The 22,049-nt window shown below is 36.0% G+C and overlaps 1 protein-coding gene across 1 annotated transcript; it reads left to right on the top strand.

Moving 5' to 3' along the window:
* The first annotated feature begins 9,809 nt into the window (after positions 1-9,809).
* On the top strand, positions 9,810-21,764 carry LOC127451215 (60S acidic ribosomal protein P2-like). The gene is made up of 5 exons (XM_051715732.1): positions 9,810-9,939; positions 12,519-12,642; positions 12,751-12,799; positions 20,906-21,001; positions 21,647-21,764. Exons 2-5 carry the CDS (start codon positions 12,520-12,522, stop codon positions 21,721-21,723), a joined length of 345 nt encoding a protein of 114 aa, XP_051571692.1. The 5' UTR covers positions 9,810-9,939; position 12,519; the 3' UTR covers positions 21,724-21,764.
* Positions 21,765-22,049: the final 285 nt, after the last annotated feature.

Genomic DNA, 22,049 nt, shown 5'->3' with positions numbered 1-22,049 from the left:
ATACAGACATTGCCTGTCAATTAACTCGAGAACGAGCATGCGTTTTAGCTAGCCTGAAAATAAAAAGCGTGATCTGAGCTAAACACAATGTATAATATCACTGTTTTCAGATTTTAACAGGGACTAAAATGTTTTTTTGCAGAATGTAACCGAAAACAGGTCCCTTTCAATTGTGAATACGTTAATTTTAAATGCTGGTAACCAGTTAATAACCAGTTAATTTCTTTCCAAAAAATTTTTTTCTTTCATGAAACCAAAGAACAAATGTTTTATCACTTTAAGAGCTTCACTCTTTTTAGTAGAACGTGATAAGCATGTGCTTTGATCCTGAAAGAAACCGCTGCATCACACATTTCTTTGCCTAACTGCACATTGTCGATGTAGCTTTCCGTGACATGCAGGGCCATAGCAAGGAATTCTGGGACCCCTGACTTTATATTGCTCTGGGCCCCTTTCATATGAAAATGTACAGTTTAAAATTTGTTTTGTGCCCCCCTGGACCTGTGGGCCCCTAGAATCGTTACCACCTTTCACCCCATTAGCTACGGCCCTGGTGACATGCAAAGACCTTTTTGGCAACTATATATATTTACTACAATTACATGCATTAAAAAATAATATAGAGGTAAAACATTTCTACAGTTTTTAAGTCTTTACTGAACTATTGTTAGACATGATGCATTAATACAGATTAAATGCTGCAGGTTATTGACTAAGAAGCAGATCTGTAATTAAAACAAATAATTAAAATAATTTGCCTAAGATTACGTTTTAGTCCATTTCAAGTTCACATTCCAGTTAAAAAGTTTTCAATAAAATAGAAATATACCAGAATGGGTAACAGTCTGCTATCTAGGGTCTAGCTAGTTTGCCACTAAATGTTGGTTTGTAGTTAATGATAAACTTTAATTTGCCTAAAATTAAAGAAAAATCTTTGTTTCATAATTTTTTGTACAATAACTTTGGTAACAGGGTACCTCACAAAATGCAGTCAACACTGAAATTACAGACATTTGATGTGTTTAAAACTAGCTAATTCTCATGCTATGTTTATTTTATGTTATAGAAAAGTTAATCTAACACATCTCATAGTTCTCTCTCAAAAGAACATGGGATTTATGCCATTATTACTTTAAAAAAAGTTTTTTTGTGTGTGCCCTATTCAAGCAAAGTGCCAATTAAGATTCATAATGATAATTTTTGATCGTTTCATTTTTGTGAAACTCCTAACATAAATTTGTGGATCTCATTAAATTTATTTGTGAACCAACTTTCTATTTGTGAATCTCTTTCCATTTGTATGGTAATATGCAACAATTCTATCTCCATACATGATCAACAACTGGGGATTTGTGTCTTTTCTATTAAAAGCAAAAAAGGACAAACAGAAATTTCTTCAAGTTGTCAATTAGATAAATACCTTTTCTAGAAGCACTAGTTTTCAGGCTGTTCTTTAAATACTTAAGCCTCTGAAGCTTTTTATTCTGTGCAGTACAGCTAAAACAAGCCTGATGAATGATGGGACAAACTAGACGGAGCCAAAGCCACCAGACTCAAATTTATCCTGAATCAACAGGTAGTCCCTACAATGCATCCCATTGAGAGATTATGTTCAGAAACCCTATACCAACCATTGATAGGACTTACTGGAACAGAGGCTGCTAATGTACAAGGGAAGAGAGAGTGAAGTAAATAAGGGTGTTCAAAAAGGACAAAGGGTGAAAAGACATGGGAGGGGAAATAAGAAGATGGGAGCAAATCCCAGAGTAAGTCCTGCAGACCTGAGTTGTCATTGTTTTCTCTTTCTTTTCACATAAAGTTAGTTCTCTACATGTTCACACAGGTGTCCAAGCAGAGTAATCACAGGTTAAAATTGACTATCCAAAAAGTGTCAAAATAATTTTTGTCTTTATTTTGATCAGAATATCCATTGTTTTTTAATTTTAAACAATTGTCTTTGTACTATATTTCTGTAGAAAAACTGCCAAATGTTTTGATACTGTGTTATCTAATGCAATGACATTCATACATTTTTGTGTCAATACTTTTGGGGTTCAATGTAACTTGTGTAATTACAAATCAGGGTTTCCCTAACAACACAGTAGAAAAAAATATTTTGCCTTTTAGTTATCATAACTTAAAATGTAGAGTTTTAATAACTGCCCTGCACTGATCTTGTTGAGATAACTCAATTATCCAAGTGTTTGTTGGCTGAACTTGCGATGAGTTATTGAACTTAGAAAAACTATTCAGCTGAAATAAAAAAATATAAGTCGAGAATTACTCACATCACGCTCAATTATTCGAATTCACAGCATGCACTGCCGCATAAATGAATTGTGCAAATTGCAGTGTTACTGTCTTTTTTCAAAAAAAAAATTACTGTTTGCAGCTTTTATTTATGCTGTTGGTTATTGTTTTTGTTGTCACTTTCAGTTATTTGTCATGTAGCAATAGTTCAAAGCTCATCTTTTTGATTTGCATGCACTCTTAGAAGAAAAGGTTCCATATAGAACCTAAAAGGGTTCTATTGCTCACTTCATATTTGGAACCCCAAAAAGGTTGTATATGGAACCCGTTTTAAGGGTTCTATAAAAATAACCCTAAAGTGATCTTTGAGCCAGGTGAAATAGTTCTATATAGAACCTTTTAGCAGGGGTTCCCAACATGGAATCATAACATTTGTTTTTTCTTTAGTTTTTAAATTTTGTTTTATTACCAGAGGAACGTTTAATGGATAAGTGAATTAAATAGTTAATATAGATACTACAGTATATCACTAAGAAAGTGAAATAACCACATAAACCACATTTAAGAATTATTTACTTAAGCATTTTTAATAAATTGTTTATTTACAACAATACAGTCAATAAATAACACAATTCATGATGCAACTGTTATAACAACTGACTTAATAAATCCACATGTTTGTAATAATAAGCTAAAAGTCTAAAGGTAGTAATATTGTATGTAATCTGACATTAAATGTAAATACAAACTATAACCATAAGTAAGATTTACATTTATGCATTTGGCAGATGCTTTTATTCAAAGCAACTTACAGTGCCCTTATTACAGGGACAATCCCCCTGGAGCAACCTGGAGTTAAGTGCCTTGCTCAAGGACACAATGGTGGTGGCTGTGGGGATTGAACCAACAATCTTCTGCTTACCAGTTTAGGGCTTTAGTCCACTATACCACCACCACTCCATGATTAATAAATAAATACAAAACTGTAGTGAAAAATAAATAAATAATATAAATGACCTATGAAAATCTGTTTTATTTTAGCACTGGGGCAGATCCAGAATAATTTTGGGGTCTTTTCTACAGCATGGTTACAATGAAACACACTGAGTGAGGTCTTTTGGATACAACAAATTAAACAAAACTTCACTCCACTTCAGCCATCTCCATGTCATCAGTTTGATGCCGACTCTCTGCACTCTCTGAGGGGTCTGGACACCATATGAAAGATTAGGTTGAGGATGGATGTGCTGATCCCTGTAAGAGAAATTGGTATGTCTCTAAATTACATCCTAAAACTTAGAAGAGGAGAGTTGCATTTTATCTGTATGAAGAAATAAGTAATGCTGCACTCCAGAGAGAGAACAGAAATTAATATTTTTTTAATATCATAAAAACCTTGATACAATGCAAAATAATGAGAAATAATGGGAAAAGATATACCTTTTATGACTATCTATTGTTTATGTCATTGTTTTGAAGTCAAATGTACCCTTTTGACTTTCACTTCTCATAGCTCTAATGATGTTGGAAGTGCTCTCTGAGTTAGGTGAAGATCTTTGCTAAAAACCAATGTTCAATTAATATGCCATCTTCAATTTAATATATATATATATATATATATATATATATATATATATATATATATATATATATATATATATATATATATATTATATTATATTTTTGTAAATTACAATAAAACTACACACACCAAATGTTTCGAGAAATCGAAACATTTCCAGAACTTCCTTTCTTTGACATTAGACATTTGACATTCTCTTTAAAGGTGCTGTAAGCGATTTTTTTCATGGAAAGTTATGCAAAAAATGTTCCTACTCCCTGAAAGATATTAACAAAATAAGTGTCCTGATATATCTCAATGGTTTCTGTGACAGCTGTAGACTCTGTAAATAGCAAACAAATATGTGACCGCGGTCCACGGACAATGACGCTTTCTGCCTGTCGATCATTTTGCGCGTTTTCATAGTACTGTAGTTGCAGCGAATTATTGAGGCATACTGCAATTTTATGCCATGTTGCTCATAACAGTTGTCAGTTGAGGGCACTATTTACAAGCTGTTGCTTTTAACAATGTTTCTGCTCTCAATAAAGCTCATTTTGGTATCTTTGGAGGGCAGGGTTTTGGAAAGAGGGGGCGTGGCTGATCCAACAGCTCAGTCTCATGGAAGTAGAAAGGCTGAAATCGCTTACAGCACTGTGATGTGCTCCTGGAAACCTGAACAAAATAGTTTTGTTGACTTCTTTGTTCTTGCTAAAATAAACATGTAAGTCATTAATGAAAAGGAGTTAGGTCAAAATAAATAAAAATAAGATCAAATAAATTTATTTCTCTCACTTACCAGGGTAATATTGCCCTCTCAGGCTTTCTGCTCAACCGACTTTCCATGGCAGCTGAAACTTGAAACAGGAGCCTCACGTTTTGATCACTCGCCTGAGTTTCACGTCTGTGAGCAAGCTAAATGCGCCTTTGTGCTATGTAGATAGGACAAAAATAACCAGCGCTACATGCTCAAGTTGTTTGCTTTTTATGATAAACACAATTTTATGCATCTGTTGTTGAATTATGAGTCTGTACTGCAGACGTAGACTGATACTGAGATAAACCTGTCCTCTTAAAGAGAAAGTAATTTATCCTTTTCTAATTAAACACAAAGTTGAAGAAGTAATTTGTAAGAGTAATATTTTTCTGCAGTATGAAATGCAAATGCAAAAGTAATGTAGTGTATTGTCCAAAACTATTTATAAATACAACTTTTAATAATGTAAATTATACATACACAAACATACTGTACATACGTACATTAAGCAATTGTCAGCCTAAAGAACCCTTTTGTAAATCTTTGTAAATAGAACCTTTTTGGCAAAAAGGGTTCTTTGGAGCTGAGTAAAGAACCCAAGGGTTCTATATAGAACCCCAAAGAACCTTTTTTTTCTAAGAGTGTGTAAAGTGTTGAGGCCCATGTGTGTCTTCTTGAAAGAAAGTAAAGTTGACTTAAAAAGACATTAAGCTCATTTAACAAGAACTTACTAAACAGAACTTACAGTACTAAACATGTCTGAAGAGTTTGTAGTTGAAGAATTGATGCATTTCTATGTCCAGCCTTTTTTGAAAGTTTTTGGACCAATGCCAGTTTACAGCGGACGGAGTTACCCGCGTGATGCCGAAAATAGAAAACAAGCAATCGATAGAATATACCGTCGCTCATCACTGCTGGTTAGGACAAAAAAATCTGATTACCATAGAAAATAAACCTTTTATCACGTGTCGTTTGCCATTAAGTTTGGACACTGTGTGAATGTGACTGCCTGTAGCATATATTTTTGTTTGATTTCCGAATAAAAAAATACGGCTGGGCATAGATATTCATAAATGCTTTGACTACAAACTCTTCAGACATATATAGTAAGTTCTTTTCTCTGTTTTTTGTGCAGCTGTGTTGTGCTTTGTTGTCACTATCACTGTGGAGGACCTGTTTTTAGATAAACAAAATGAGTTTTCGCTTGAACGCCACAATCTCGTGAGGGAGTTGCGTGAACTGTTGCTCTTGTGCCCTATCATGAACGCACACAGGCGATCAACGGTCAGTGAACTGTTTCACTAAATAATACATTAGATTTCAGTTTGTTTCTCACCAAAACTTATCGTATGCTTTCATAACAATCATGAGTCTTGTGGAATAATTTATTAGACTTCTGAATTATACTTCTGCGTTATTTTGAAGCTTGAAGAGGTAGTCACCATAAACTGCCATTGTATGACATCACTGAACACAATTTTTTTTTTTACAATTTCTCCCTTTGTGTTAAGAAAAAGAAAGAAAGTCATATAGGGTTATAAAAAAAACAGGGGTGAGTAAACAATCATTGAATTTTCATTTTTGGGTGAACCATCCCTTTAATTTTATGTTCTTTTTAAACAACTTTTCATCTTAAGTTGACACAACTTTTTTAAGTTTTTTATTTATTTATTTTTTTTACAAACCTCTTGGTTTTCATGATGGAACTGAAAAAGATTTGTGAGATTGTGATAGAAATGCCAATGCTAAACTAAATAAAGAAAAAATTAAGGCTGTCAATCTATTTTGCAAATCTTACCTGTATGGAAAAGAGCTGTGTAAAGATTTTTTCTCCCCAATTTGGAATGCCCAATTCCCAATTCGCTCTAAGTCCTTGTGGCAGTGTAGTGACTCGCCTCAATCCGGGTGTCGGAGGATGAATCTCAGTTGCCTCCGCGTCCGAGACCATCAATCCACGCATCTTATCACGTGGCTTGTTGAGCGCGTTACCGCGGAGACGTAGCGCGTGTGGAGGCCCATGCTGTTCTCCATGGCATCCACGCGCAACTCACCACGCGCCCCACCGAGAGTGAGAACCACACATTATAGTGACCATGAGGAGGTTACCCCATGTGACTATACCCTCCCTAGCAACCGGGCAAATTTGGTTGCTTAGGAGACCTGGCTGGAGTCACTCAGCACACCCTGGATTCGAACTCGCGACTCCAGGGGTGGATGTTAGCGTCAGTACTCACAGAACTACCCAGGCCCCCCTGTGTAAAGATTCTTAAAAATTTCTCATTTTGTGTTCCACAGAAGAAATAGAAGACTTGGAAGTAAGTCACGTGGGTTTTGAACAATATGAGGGTGAGTAAATGATGACAGAATTTGCATTTTTGTGTGAACTATTCCTTTAACATTTCTCACATCCTTTATCACTCATCTGTCACACGTTTTCTACAGTCCACCTTATCTGACATTGACATCAGTTCTATAGACAGCCTGATGGTCTGCATACATCACTAACATTCTCACAAAGCTTTCTGTCTGTCAGAGACCTTTTCATGATGATTTTACACTCGCATGATCAAATAAAAGGAATAGTTCAACCAAAAATGAAAGTTTTGTCATCATTTATTCAGAATCATGCGGTTCCAAATAATTTTCTTTCCTCAGTAAAACGCAAAAGAAAATTTAGGGAGAATGTCTGGTCAGGCCATGTGTATTAAAAGTAAGTTTATGAAATTCATTAATAACGATATCAATATAAATATTTCTTTTACATTTTTGCTGTTATATGAATCGTTTTATGCTTTGTAATTTTTTCCTTTTTAGATTTTGCTGAAAAGCCTATAAAAGGCTATTTAATGGCAGGCTCCTATATTGGACAACCTACCCCATATAGTGTGACACCTGACATAAAAATTCTGTTATCATTTACCCACCCTCATGTTGTTCCACACTGCATGACTTTCTTTCTCCTGTGTAACACAAAAGGAGATGTTACGCAACATTTTAGCCTCTGTCACCATTCACTTTCATTGAAAGGAAAAAAGATGCAATGAAAGAGAATGGTGACTGATGCTAACAGTCTGCCTGACATCTCCTTTTGTGTTCAATGGAAGATAGAAAGTCACAGGTTTGAAACAGCATGAGGGTGAGTAAATGATGACAGAATTTTCAATTTTGGGTGAACTAGTCCTTTAAAGTATATTTAAATAATTGCATATTTTTTTACTATGTAATAATGTTGGAAACATCCCTGATAGCACAAGTGCATCACCCAGGAGTCTATTTGATGTGTGTTTAGATCTGGAAGACATATTTTTAAAGTTGTTTGCTCATCTGCAATACGTCTATAAGACGTATGTCAGTAAGTATGTCACGGATGTCAATAAAACATTCAGCAGATGTCTTTGAGATGTTTATGATATATACTTTTTTGTGGCTGAGACTTTAAGGTTTGTGGCTATACAGAAAATGACTTTCAGAAGTAATCCCTGAGACATACAGTATTCACTTACAGATTGACAACTAGACCTAGTCTCCCCTTTTTCAAAATTTAAGTCGGTTTAGTCCCTTTGCAGACACTGACACTTTATTAAAGAGGCTGTAATGTAAAAAAAAAAAAAAAAAAAGTGCACTGAAAATGCTGAATGTGAAGGAAACACTCCCAACAACTACTATAAAACTTGAAACTTACATCAAAATCGAATAGATTTTAGGGAGCAAACTGCCTCTTAATAATAATAATAATAATAATAATAATAATGTTCACTTCTGACACTGTTGTCCAGTTAAGTGCTATTCTAAATAATATACAGGCTTATAAGTACAATATATTGTATGTCCAACTCTTAGCTGAAATAAACTTTAAGAACACCCTACAACCTTTTCAGTTATTAAAAGAATGCTCTCTAAAAGAAAAGCATTGTTCATAAACTTTACAGTGAATTTGTGATGAGCGACACAGCTAAGTACAGTATTGGAGCAAACCTGATGGGATAATGTAAATATAGTATATTTACCTTATAAATCCTTCAATACCAAAAAGGCGATGAGTAGTAATCTATTCCTCACGACAATGGGACATCAGACACTCATTTTTGTTTATATGCTGATTATAAACAACGACCTCTGCTGGCAAGATTTTATTCGGTGCTCGGTGTATTTTTTTACATAATATTTTTGAAGATTATTTATTTATTTATTTATTTATTTATTTATTTATTTTTAGAATAGAATAGAATAGAATAGAATAGAATGTTAGATTCTAGGATAATACATTTATTAAGGATGTTAATTCTAGCCTGTATGGTGTAGCGCCACCTCGTGTCAGAAGGTTGTGTGTATGCCACTAGTGGGTGGGATTTGTAACCATCCAACCAAATTTGGGCATCTGTGGTTTACGGTCTTTTACACCCAAACTGTTTTGGGGCAACAACAAAAAAAATAATGACAGGCAGCTCTTTCAGAATGTGATATTTCTGTCCCATCCATTTTGTCTTATTGGAGCAACTATTTTGCTGACGTCCCATAGAAGAAGGTGTGGACCTTGTCACATAAATATTTGATCACCAATAAGGTCAAGGATGTGTCCTATAAATTGTTACACCGGTAAAAAAAAAAAAAAATAATAATAATAATAAAAAAAATTAAAAAATTAAATCTGGAAATGTACTCACTGTGTGCTTTCTGTGTTGCTGAAGAAGAGTCTGCCTTTCATCTTTTCTGGGAGTGCACACATACAGCAACTTTTTGGAAAGACTTCTGTATCTTTATACGGGTATGTCTGTTAGAGAGTTTTTCTGTATCATACAAAGGTGTCTTATTTGGCTGTCATAATTTTGATGTAGGTTTAAAAGATAATTTTATTTTATTTATTTATTTATTTATTTATTTTAGCAAAGTTTGTCCATACACAAATGTAAATTTCAATGTGTTGTGCCCTCTTTTGCTATTTTTTGAAAGGATTTAAAATCCTATTTGGTTAATCTTGCTACCTCCAGCAACTCCAAAGCCCTAAAAACCATTTCTCTCTATGATTTTTATAATGTTTATATACTTTTATAATATGTTTTTTGAATGTTTATGCATGTATACCCCTGGCATTTTCGTTCTACTAAACAAAAAAACAAAAAAAACAAAAAAATAAAAATAATAATAATAATAAAAATGACAAAGAAGAAGAAAAATGAGAACACAACCCTAGTGTACCGAGAAAGAGAGAGAGACTCCGCCCCGGTGGTCGTCGTGCTTTTCGGCCTCTCAATTGGCTCCTCTCATGTGACGTCATCAACAGCGTCGTTTTTCAGGTTTTCGTCGCCTTTCCGCTTCCTTTCCGCCTGCACGAGCCTGCTAGCGAACACACGAGACTCCCTCTCTCCGCAAAGTGAGTGAATTAAAAACACTAATTCAGAAAAAGACACATAAATGAGCGACAAATGCATACATAAAAAAATAGATCGCCAGACCTTCATCTCTCGCAGGGCGGCTGTACTATAAAATAAAGTCTCAGATTGATACACAAGTAGCAGTAGCCAGTTCTGCCATGTGGCTGTTCTGTACATCACTACCACTCATCCAAACTGTTTGAGATTTATTGTTTAATGTTTGAGCCAGTGCTCCAGTACATGCACATTAAAAGTCCACAGGCTCTTTCAGCATGTATATCTTTGGTAGCAGAAGAGCTCAGATTGAGTCTTGTTTAAAGGAATATTCCGGGTTCAATACAAGTTCAGTTAAGTCGACAGCATTTGTGGCATAATATTGATTACCACAAAAAATGTATTTCGACTCGTTCCTCCTTTTCTTTTAAAAAAAAAATAAATAAAATCGAGGTTTCAGTGAGGCACTTACAATGGAAGTGAATGGGTGCCAATTTTTCATCGTTTAAAAGTTTTACCTCAAAACATAAAGGAAATGTGTGTTAACACATAACATTTTAGTGTGATAAAATCACTTACCTTTTCTGTGTAAAGTTATAGAATATTTTACAACTTCGTTACCATTATAATATGTCAACAAACCCAAAAATGACTATTTAAATAACTTTATAGCTCAAATAATACATGAGTTTTAACAGAAGAATTAATGCAAGTGCATTTATAAAGTTATACGCTTCACATTTCTGCCTTTAAACCCTCCAAAAAAAAATCCACATTCACTTTCATTGTAAATTCCTCACCGTAATCTCGATTTTTGCTGCTTTTTATAAAAAAAAAAAAAAAAAAAAATGTGTTAAAATTAATTTTTGTGGTAATCAATATTATCCCACAAATGCTGTTGATTGAGCTTAACTTGTATTGAACCCACAGCAGGGATGGGCAACTTTGAAGGGGGCGAGGGCCAACATTTTGTCTCCATTCTACCAAGGGGCCGGATTACAAATCCGCACTAACAATGTTCACCCCTTTACTCAATTTTCTCATTATTGTGGGTAATCTATACATGACTAATGCAGTGTTCTTTTAAAGATTTTGTTACCTATATTAACATTTTAACAATATTTATAAAAACTAACATAATTATTTTGTAACATACGTTTTTACTAAAACATGCCGTTCTCGTACAAATTCATGTTCAGTTGACAAGCAATATACTTCAGACTTACATTTTCAAGAAAATGTATCTACATTTGCAACAGACAAACACACAAATGAACAGACAACATTTTCAACCCCACCTCATAAAACAGCTGATAGGTATTAGTTAAAATCTAAATAATATCATCAGTAACAATACTGGATACAAGAACATATTTCAGTGCATTAATACAAACATTTTAGCACCACAACATACACACATGGACTGAACAGTCCCGTGCATCAGAGAACATTCTCTCTATTCACAAGACTTTTCAACAATCAGTCAGGCATTTCTTCAAAGTTTCTCCCTCTTATAACAACTTTTGTTTTTCACAAGCGCTGTCACGGATTTCATAAAAACTTTTGATGCCTTTTACGCTTATTTTATTTACCCTTTACATCTGTGAGGAGAGCAGCTCTGGTGTATGTATCTCTCATACTGTACGCCTCTTTGATCACTTGATCAATGGTGTATTTGCGAATCAAATTTAAATCTTTAATGACAGATTTCGTATCCAGGCAAACAAAAGACATGGGTTCCACCTGCGTACATTAACAATAGCGCGCGCTATGTCGCTGACAAGCTGAGGTAAAATATATCTCAATTTACCTTATAAATGATGAGCAAGTGTAAGATGTTGCATGCTAGAATCCTAGCATGATCAGCAGGTCTGCTAAGAACAAGCGTTCTCTTCTGTCAGTAGTTGTAATAACATCATAAACTGAATGCAATCTTTACATAATCCCTTTTTCAAAAAAATAAAATCAATCCTCCATCTTGTCCGACAGGCCGTATTCAACGATACAGAGGGCCGTATACGTCCCGCAGGCCGCCAGTTGCCCATCCCTGTACTGCAGGGTTACCAAAATCTCAAATATGTAGCTGTAATTCAAAATTATGGCTTTTAATGGATTCCTTTGAATAGACACAGTCATAGCTTTGAAGAGTAGCTATATATCAGAGGTTCAATTGGCTTTGCTTCAGAACCCTGATTTTACATTGGACATCAAGTGGTGACCCAAAAACACTACCGAAATTTTAAAGTACAAAAGCAAAAATGTTAATAAAACCAAACATTGAAATATATTAATATTAATGTAAGTTGCATGCTCCCAAAAATATGCACAATTATTGAATTGACAGGCTGAAAAATAAAATGGATTATATTTTGGGTTAAGTTACAAGTAAAATCTAATATAGTCTGGCTCGTTTTTTCTTAAATCCTAACCTAACGATATGTAGTTGGTTGGATTTTATTATGTATATTTAGCATCACCTGTGACCCACCGTTTGAGAACCGCTGGTATATTTAACACTTGTATATATTACGCATAAATGTGGTTGCCGTTTGAGAACTTATGTAAATGTATTAATTTGTCCTAGGATGCGTTACGTGGCTGCTTACCTGCTCGCTGCCCTTGGAGGCAAAGAGAGCCCCAGCACTGGTGACATCAAGAAGATCCTGGAGAGCGTCGGCATCGAGGCTGACGACAACCGCATGAACAAGGTAAAACTATTATAAACTCTCAGATGGGAACAAAAGGTGAGAATGTTTGTTGGTCTACCTTTTTACATTGTGCTCATTTTGCTGCATTAATGTCTGCCTTTTTTGTAGGTAGTCTCAGAGCTCAATGGTAAAAATGTAGAGGAGGTGATTGCCACAGGTAAGCTGCTGTTTTTTTTTTTTTTTTTTTTTTTTTTTTTTTTAAGAAATACTTAGCTGAGGAAAAATTGAAAGTTAAAATTGTCCTTGTGTACTAAACAATGTTTAAATTTAAATACTGTTGTTTTCACCATGAATATAGCCATTGCTGCTGATATGGCATCAAATTATAAATAAATAAATGTCCTTGTTTACTCACTCTTGCATTGATTTTCCCCATGAACTTGTAAACAATTTTGAAGAATCTTCATCACACTTTTCCATATAACGGTTTGTAGTGACCATGCCTGTCAAGCTCCTTAAAAAGGACAAAGGACCATAAATGTAATCCATCCTGCACCATATTTGATTTGAGAACTGCATGATGTGAATTAGGTAATTGATCTGAGGGAATAATGGCTTAAATTGTGGTCTGTTCATTGCACTAAGCTATTGAATGGCTTTAGAACAATGTTTCTCGACCTTTTTTGATGCAAGTACCGCCACAGCACCATCAGTGAGGCTCAAGTACCATTTCTAGGGATGGGAATTGTAAGAAATGTAACAATTCTGGTTCCAGTAACGATTCCAGTAATTTATTTTAGTACTTTTGAGGAAGAATTATTTGGTAAGATTACAAATATTCTCATTATTAATTAATTATTAGATTTACTGTCCTCTGCAGTCTGTTGCAAAATTTGATAATTTCAGATTTCTACAGAGCAGATATAACAAATCAGAAATAAATTTAATACAATTCTAGTAAAAGGTGCGTTTGCAGACTTTGAGACATAAATACAATTCAATAATTGATCCTTACTATGTTAAAAAATAAATAAAAAGAAATTTGATTGCATAATTAATTTATTATTTTATGCAACTCCACTTATTACAAAAGAAAACGTATGTATCTTTAATTGTACATTGTCATATGAAACGCCAGTCAGTAACTGCACTGCTTGATTTAAGAGGACCTTTTAAGTCTTGATTTAAGAGTACCTTTTACCTTGGTACAAATATTTTATCATTAGTTTTTTTTATTTTGTTCATTTTGGCAGTCAGTACATACTCTCTCTCTCTCTCTCATAGATATATATACAGGTGCATCTCAATAAATTAGAATGTCATGGAAAAGTTCATTTATTTCAGTAATTCAACTCAAATTGTGAAACTCGTGTATTAAATAAATTCAATGCACACAGACTGAAGTAGTTTAAGTCTTTGGTTCTTTTAATTGTGATGATTTTGGCTCACATTTAACAAAAACCCACCAATTCACTATCTCAAAAAATTAGAATATGGTGACATGCCAATCGGCTAATCCACTCAAAACACCTGCAAAGGTTTCCTGAGCCTTCAAAATGGTCTCTCAGTTTGGTTCACTAGGCTACACAATCATGGGGAAGACTGCTGATCTGACAGTTGTCCAGAAGACAATCATTGACACCCTTCACAAGGAGGGTAAGCCACAAACATTCATTGCCAAAGAAGCTGGCTGTTCACAGAGTGCTGTATCCAAGCATGTTAACAGAAAGTTGAGTGGAAGGAAAAAGTGTGGAAGAAAAAGATGCACAACCAACCGAGAGAACCGCAGCCTTATTATTGTCAAGCAAAATCGATTCAAGAATTTGGGTGAACTTCACAAGGAATGGACTGAGGCTGGGGTCAAGGCATCAAGAGCCACCACACACAGACATGTCAAGGAATTTGGCTACAGTTGTCGTATTCCTCTTGTTAAGCCACTCCTGAACCACAGACAACGTCAGAGGCGTCTTACCTGGGCTAAGGAGAAGAAGAACTGGACTGTTGCCCAGTGGTCCAAAGTCCTCTTTTCAGATGAGAGCAAGTTTTGTATTTCATTTGGAAACCAAGGTCCTGGAGTCTGGAGGAAGGGTGGAGAAGCTCATAGCCCAAGTTGCTTGAAGTCCAGTGTTAAGTTTCCACAGTCTGTGATGATTTGGGGTGCAATGTCATCTGCTGGTGTTGGTTCATTGTGTTTTTTGAAAACCAAAGTCACTGCACCCGTTTACCAAGACATTTTGGAGCACTTCATGCTTCCTTCTGCTGACCAGCTTTTTAAAGATGCTGATTTCATTTTCCAGCAGGATTTGGCACCTGCCCACACTGCCAAAAGCACCAAAAGTTGGTTAAATGACCATGGTGTTGGTGTGCTTGACTGGCCAGTAAACTCACCATACCTGAACCCCATAGAGAATCTATGGGGTATTGTCAAGAGGAAAATGAGAAACAAGAGACCAAAAAATGCAGATGAGCTGAAGGCCACTGTCAAAGAAACCTGGGCTTCCATACCACCTCAGCAGTGCCACAAACTGATCACCTCCATGCCACGCCAAATTGAGGCAGTAATTAAAGCAAAAGGAGCCCCTACCAAGTATTGAGTACAAATACAGTAAATGAACATACTTTCCAGAAGGCCAACAATTCACTAAAAATGTTTTTTTTATTGGTCTTATGATGTATTCTAATTTTTTGAGATAGTGAATTGGTGGGTTTTTGTTAAATGTGAGCCAAAATCATCACAATTAAAAGAACCAAAGACTTAAACTACTTCAGTCTGTGTGCACTGAATTTATTTAATACATGAGTTTCACAATTTGAGTTGAATTACTGAAATAAATGAACTTTTCCACGACATTCTAATTTATTGAGATGCACCTGTATATATATATATATATATATATATATATATATATTAGGGATTCACCAGTGTATCAGCCACCGATATTGATCAGCTTATTATTGACCAAATTAAAACCGTCATCAAATCAGGTTTAAGCATGAAAACACCAATATGAAAAACCGATGGTTTATTTATAATTATCACACTTTGTAAAAACTGTGAATTCAAATGCACAATCCAGAAATAATGATAGCCACAGAATAAAGAAGGGTTGGCAAGAGCATGTAATATTTAATTTATAATCATTCTCGTTCTCACATTGAGGAAAAACTGTCGTATCGGCTTGTATGGCATCACTACACTAAAACTTAAAAGGGCATTTTTCTCCTTTGATAACTTTTTATTTTTCCATGATGTAGTTTACATTTCCATGGAATTGCCCAACATATGCATAGTATGAATTTGTAATGCTCTATTATATACAGTACATACATGTAAAATGTGAGCTCTGTTGTTTTGAAGTACAAAATCTTTTCACATCAATCATCATGCTTTTAGTTTAGTTATATTTTTTCTTCATCTATTTGTCTTTCATTGTTTCTCTTTAAAATTTTGGCCTGTCATGTGTTCAACAGATTCAATCCATGTACCTCTCTGTACAATTTAAAAATATAATTTCTGAGCAAAACAATGATCTGATGACAAATATTTTCGTATTGGTGCATCCCTAATATATACTGTATATATACAGTTGAAGTCAGAAGTTTACATACACTTAGGTTAAAGTTATTAAAACTCATTTTTTAACCACTCCACAGATTTAATATTAGCAAACTTTAGTTTTGGCAAGTCATTTAGGACATCTACTTTGTGCATGACATGAGTAATTTTTCCAACAATTGTTTACAGACAGATTGTTTAACTTATAATTGACTATATCACAATTCCAGTGGGTCAGAAGTGTACATACACCAAGTTAACTGTGCCTTTAAGCAGCTTGGAAAATTCCAGAAAATGATGTTAAGCCTTTAGACAATTAGACAATTAGCTTCTGATAGGAGGTGTACCTGTGGATATATTTTAAGGCCTACCTTCAAACTCAGTGCCTCCTTGCTTGACATCATGGGTAAATCAAAAGAAATCAGCCAAGACCTCAGAAAAAAAGAAAAAAAAAAATGTGGACCTCCACAAGTCTGGTTCATCCTTGAGCAATTTCCAAACATCCGAAGGTACCACCTTCATCTGTACAAACAATAGTACGCAAGTATAAACACCATGGGACCACGCAGTCATCATACCGCTCGGGAAGGATAAGCATTCCGTCTTCTATAGATGAACGTAGTTTGGTGCGAAAAGTGCAAATCAATCCCAGAACAACAGCAAAGGACCTTGTGAAGATGCTAGAGGAAACAGGTAGACAAGTATCTATATCCACAGTAAAACGAGTCCTATATTGACATAATTTGAAAGGCTGCTCAGCAAGGAAGAAGCTACTGCTCCAAAATTGCCATAAAAAAGCCAGACTACAGTTCGCAAGTGCACATGGGGACAAAGATATTTTTGGAGAAATGTCCTTTTGGTCTGTTGAAACAAAAATTTAACTGTTTGGCCAAAATTATCATTATGTTTGGAGGAAAAAGGGTGAGTCTTGCAAGCCGATGAACATGGAGGTGGCAATATCATATTGTGGGGGTCCTTTGCTGCATGAGGGACTGGTGCACTTCACAAAATAGATGGCATCATGAGGAAGGAAAATTATGTAGATATATTGAAGCAACATCTCAAGACTTCAGCCAGGAAGTTAAAGCTCAGTCGCAAATGGGTCTTCCAAATGGACAATGACCCAAAGCATACCTCCAAAGTTGTGGCAAAATGGCTTAAGGAAAATAAAGTCAAGGTATTGGAGTGGCCATCACAAAACCCTGACCTCAATCCGATAGCAAATTTGTGGGCAGAACTGAAAAGGTGTGTGTGAGCAAGGAGGCCGACAAACCTGACTCAGTTCCACCAGTTCTGTCTGGAGGAATGGGCCAAAATTCCAGCAACTTATAGTGAGAAGCTTGTGGAAAGCTACCCAAAAGATTTAACCCAAGTTAAACAATTTAAAGGCAATGCTCCAGATATTAATAAAGTGTATGTAAACTTCTGACCCACTGGGAAAGTGATGAAAGAAATAATTCTCTCTAATATTCTGACATTTCACATACTTAAAATAGTGATCCTAACTGACTTAAGAAATGTTAGATTTCTTTAATTTAATCGTAGAATGTTTTCTACGATTAAATGTCAGGAATTGTGAAAAACAATTTAAATGTTTTTGGCTAAGGCGTATTGTAAACTTCTGACTTCAACTGTATATATTTATATATTTAGTGCTGTCATTTACATTTTTTTAATCATGATTATTTGCATAATTTTTTGTAGAGAATCGTGATTAATTGCATATTTGAAAGTGCTGAAATTTGACACCTATATATGCTTGTCAAAATGCATTTTCTTTCTTAGGAAAGAAATCATCATGTAACAATATAATGCTTTATTAACATTTTCCAAACAAAGCCTTCCACAGTATAAAGAAATGCACTCAAATATCACCAATTCAAGTAACATTAAATGTTTCCCAAAATCTAAGTGGGAGTTTGACTAATTGAAAGAAATACAGTGCATCCGGAAAGTATTCACAGCGCTTCACTTTTTCTACATTTTATGTTACAGCCTTATTCCAAAATGGATTAAATTCATTATTTTTCTCAAAATTCTACAAACAATACCCCATAATGACAACGTGAAAGAAGTTTGTTTGAAATCTTTGCAAATTTATTAAAAATAAAAAATGAAAAAAATCACATGTACATAAGCATTCACAGCCTTTGCCATGACACACAGAGTTGAGCTCAGGTGCATCCTGTTTCCACTAATCATCCTTGAGATGTTTCTACAACTTGATTGGAGTCCACCTGTGGTAAATTCAGATGATTGGACATGATTTGGAAAGGCACACACCTGTCTATATAAGGTCCCACAGTTAACAGTGCATGTCAGAGCACAAACCAAGCCACGAAGTCCAAGGAATTGTCTGTAGACCTCCGAGACAGGATTGTATCGAGGCACAGATCTGGGGAAGGGTACAGAAAAATGTCTGCAGCATTGAAGGTCCCAGTGAGCACATTGGCCTCCATCATCCGTAAATGGAAGAAGTTTGGAACCACCAGGACGCTTCCTAGAGCTGTCCGCCCAGCCAAACTGAGCGATCGGGGGAGAAGGGCCTTTGTCAGGGAGGTGACCAAGAACCCAATGGTCACTCTGACAGAGCTCCAGCATTTCTCTGTGGGGAGAGGAGAACCTTCCAGAAGAACAACCATCTCTGCAGCACTCCACCAATCAGGCCTGTATGGTAGAGTGGCCAGACGGAACCCACTCCTCCGTAAAAGGCACATGACAGCCCGCCTGGAGTTTGCCAAAAGGCACCTGAAGGACTCTCAGACCATGAGAAAGAAAGATTGAACTCTTTGGCCTGAATGGCAAGCGTCATGTCTGGAGGAAACCAGGCACCGCTCATCACCTGGCCAATACCATCCCTACAGTGAAGCATGGTGGTGGCAGCATCATGCTGTGGGGATGTTTTTCAGCAGCAGCAACTGGGAGACTAGTCAGGATCGAGGAAAAGATGAATGCAGCAATGTACAGAGACATCCTTGATGAAAACCTGCTCCAGAGCGCTCTGGACCTCAGACTGGGGCGAAGGTTCATCTTCCAACAGGATAACGACCCTAAGCACAGCCAAGATAACAAAGGAGTGGCTCCGGGACAACTCTGTGAATGTCCTTGAGTGGCCCAGCCAAAGCCCAGACTTGAACCCGATTGAACATCTCTGGAGAGATCTGAAAATGGCTGTGCACCGCCGCTCCCCATCCAACCTGATGGAGCTTGAGAGGTCCTGCAAAGAAGAATGGGAGAAACTGCCCAAAAATAGGTGTGCCAAGCTTGTAGCATCATACTCAAAAAGACTTGAGGCTGTAATTGGTGCCAAAGGTGCTTCAACAATGTATTGAGCAAAGGCTGTGAATACTTATGTACATGTGATTTATTTTCCCTGTTTTTTATTTAATCAATTTGCAAAGATTTCAAACAAACTTCTTTCACATTGTCATTATGGGGTATTGTTTGTAGAATTGAGGAAAATATTAATTTAATCCATTTTGGAATAAGGCTGTAACATAACAAAATGTGGAAAAAGTGAAGCGCTGTGAATACTTTCTGGATGCACTGTAGTTTCCTCATTGGTAGCATATTCAATGCAATGGGCATTAAATCTCTTAAATTCTCATCCTCCACAATATTAATCTGCCAATAGACTGTAGCTATCCACTTTCCTATAGCATTCGTGATGCTGCGTTCATGATTCATGTCAGAGTGCCGCTTTAAACTTACCATGAAAAGTGCTTGCAGACAAAAACGTCTCATTCAGCATTTTGGTAATGGTTAAGATTTGGTGTGCTTCTGTGGCTGAACAATTCTTGATTTTTATCACAAGTCCCATCTGGGCTTGTTTTATACATGAAATAGTGCTAAGAGCTCCTTTCTCCATTTTATCACTGACAGGGGAGCACTGTCAGATTATTTTATTTTCTGAGATAACCTCCGCGGCCCCATCATAGGAGAGTGTTAAGACAGTACTGCCCATAAAATGTCAATGGGACCGCCACCTTATGCCATATAATGCTTAACTTGTAGGCTCATCTTTATAGAAGGGCTCTGGCACTGTTGTGTGTCTGTTTGTGATGTGCGTCAGTATAATGACTCCCAGAAGGGATATTAAATGAGACCTCAATAACAAACAGATTGCATGGATCTCATCTTTGAACATACATTAAATGGAGCAAATCAAACCAAACTTTTACTCTCAACATGCTGTAAAAAAAATTTTTTTGCTGTATTTTGCATATTAAAAGATTGATCTTGGGATTTCAAGAATCAATATCGAGATTGGTCAGATGAAGATTAATTATGATGAATGAATGATTAATCAGAAAATCTATATTTTTACCCAGCCCTAATCACTATTTTAAGAAAAATCCAATTCTTTTTGCTTACCCTCGGTTAAGAATCACTGATTTAGAATACTTGGAATACAGAGCACAAATCTTATGGGCTACATTCTTGGTGCTTTTTATTGCACTTTTTTGTCCATTTTGGAGCTTTTACAAATGTGGAACTGTGTGGAAATTCTTTGGAATTCTCGTTTTTTCGTCTGTATGGGAAAAATAAATAATAGCATACAGGTTTGGAATGATATGAGGGTTGGTAATAATGAGAAATTCATCTGAGCTATTTCTTTGATAGAAGGGTGGTAGGTACAGATGTGAGATGATACCATATTGATCCTAAGCCGTAACCATTGAACTGATGAGTTAGTGATAGAAGCCTATTACTACTAGTCTATGCTGAACAAATCCTCAAGTGTTTTTGTTTGTCACGGACTAACAGGTTTCAGTAAACTGGCCAGTGTGCCATCAGGTGGTGCTGTGGCAGTTTCCAGCTCTGCTGCACCAGCTGCTGGAGGAACTGCGGCCGCCCCTGCAGGTTAGTTCTTTCCTGGTCTTTTCATTTTCTCTTTAGTGTGCTTTGTATACCGTTCCTGTGTATGCAAATGGCATTGTCTAAAATGCCGTTCTTTGGTGTGCGGTTGACCATAGTGACCCATCCCAAATTCAAAACAGATTTTCTGCTATTTAAAGAGGATCCTGTTACAGGAAATCAATGTTTTTACTAGAAATGCTGAATGTTTGAGAGAACTGCATCTTGCTGTATGTTTGAGCATCCCATCATAAGCAGTGTTTTAAGACCCTTCTCCTCAGCCCCGTAAGAAACGCGTCCGATCGGGGTCATTTGAAAGTGAAACTGCCTAATTACCGTATACAGAGCTTCTCACTACCAATTTGTTGACTTGGTGTGGGAACCCACTAACTAATTTTAAAAATGTGTGGTTTCGCACATCCCTATGTTGGGTAGTTTAAAATGAAATTAAGCACAGTGTAGGAGGTGGTTTATTTAGTACTGATGCAGAGCTTTTGGTATATTCACTTGTCATTGTAACACAATGTATGACTTTGTACTGTGCAACTGGTCAACTGAATGTGAACTAACCAAGTGTTGAAGTGGACTGTGGTCTCCTGCAAGTCCTGTAAGGTCTTATGTCTTTCTCTCTTGTCTAATATCTCACTACAGCGGAGGAGAAGAAAGAAGAGAAGAAAGAGGAGTCTGAAGAATCCGATGATGACATGGGATTCGGACTCTTTGACTAATCTGTCTCCTCAGGACCAAAATAAAATTTACTACAAAAATGTTTTTTTTCTGTCTTGATCACTTAATTTTCTTTGGTTTCCAAGTTGTGCCCAAGTATTTTGTCAAATTATGTGAATGCTGTGTTGGTTAGAGGTCATGATGAACAAGTTTATTGTAACAGCCTCATGTTCAAAAGATGATCACACAGAAAGGTTCAGATATAGCACTGTTTTTGAATTATCTGCCAAACACCCACATTCAGCCAGATAATATGAGGGTTGTAATGTGGAGTTGAATGAGTATTGGGAATCCAAACACAATCATCACCACCAACAGCCCTTATCCT

This window comes from Myxocyprinus asiaticus, chromosome 2 (genome assembly GCF_019703515.2).
Source record: "Myxocyprinus asiaticus isolate MX2 ecotype Aquarium Trade chromosome 2, UBuf_Myxa_2, whole genome shotgun sequence".
In the NCBI taxonomy this organism is placed as follows: domain Eukaryota; kingdom Metazoa; phylum Chordata; class Actinopteri; order Cypriniformes; family Catostomidae; genus Myxocyprinus; species Myxocyprinus asiaticus.
The sequence above is the reverse complement of the archived record's forward strand: the minus strand, read 5'-3'. Positions and strand labels throughout refer to the sequence as shown.

What these genes read in the sequence shown, in the direction of transcription:
- LOC127451215 (XM_051715732.1), top strand. Translation starts at nt 12,520, where the DNA reads ATGCGTTACGTGGCTGCTTACCTGCTCGCTGCCCTTGGAGGCAAAGAG. An exon ending in AGAGGAGGTGATTGCCACAG is followed by an intron (nt 12,800 to 20,905) that starts GTAAGCTGCTGT and finishes ACGGACTAACAG; the next exon opens with GTTTCAGTAAACTGGCCAGT. An exon ending in AACTGCGGCCGCCCCTGCAG is followed by an intron (nt 21,002 to 21,646) that starts GTTAGTTCTTTC and finishes ATCTCACTACAG; the next exon opens with CGGAGGAGAAGAAAGAAGAG.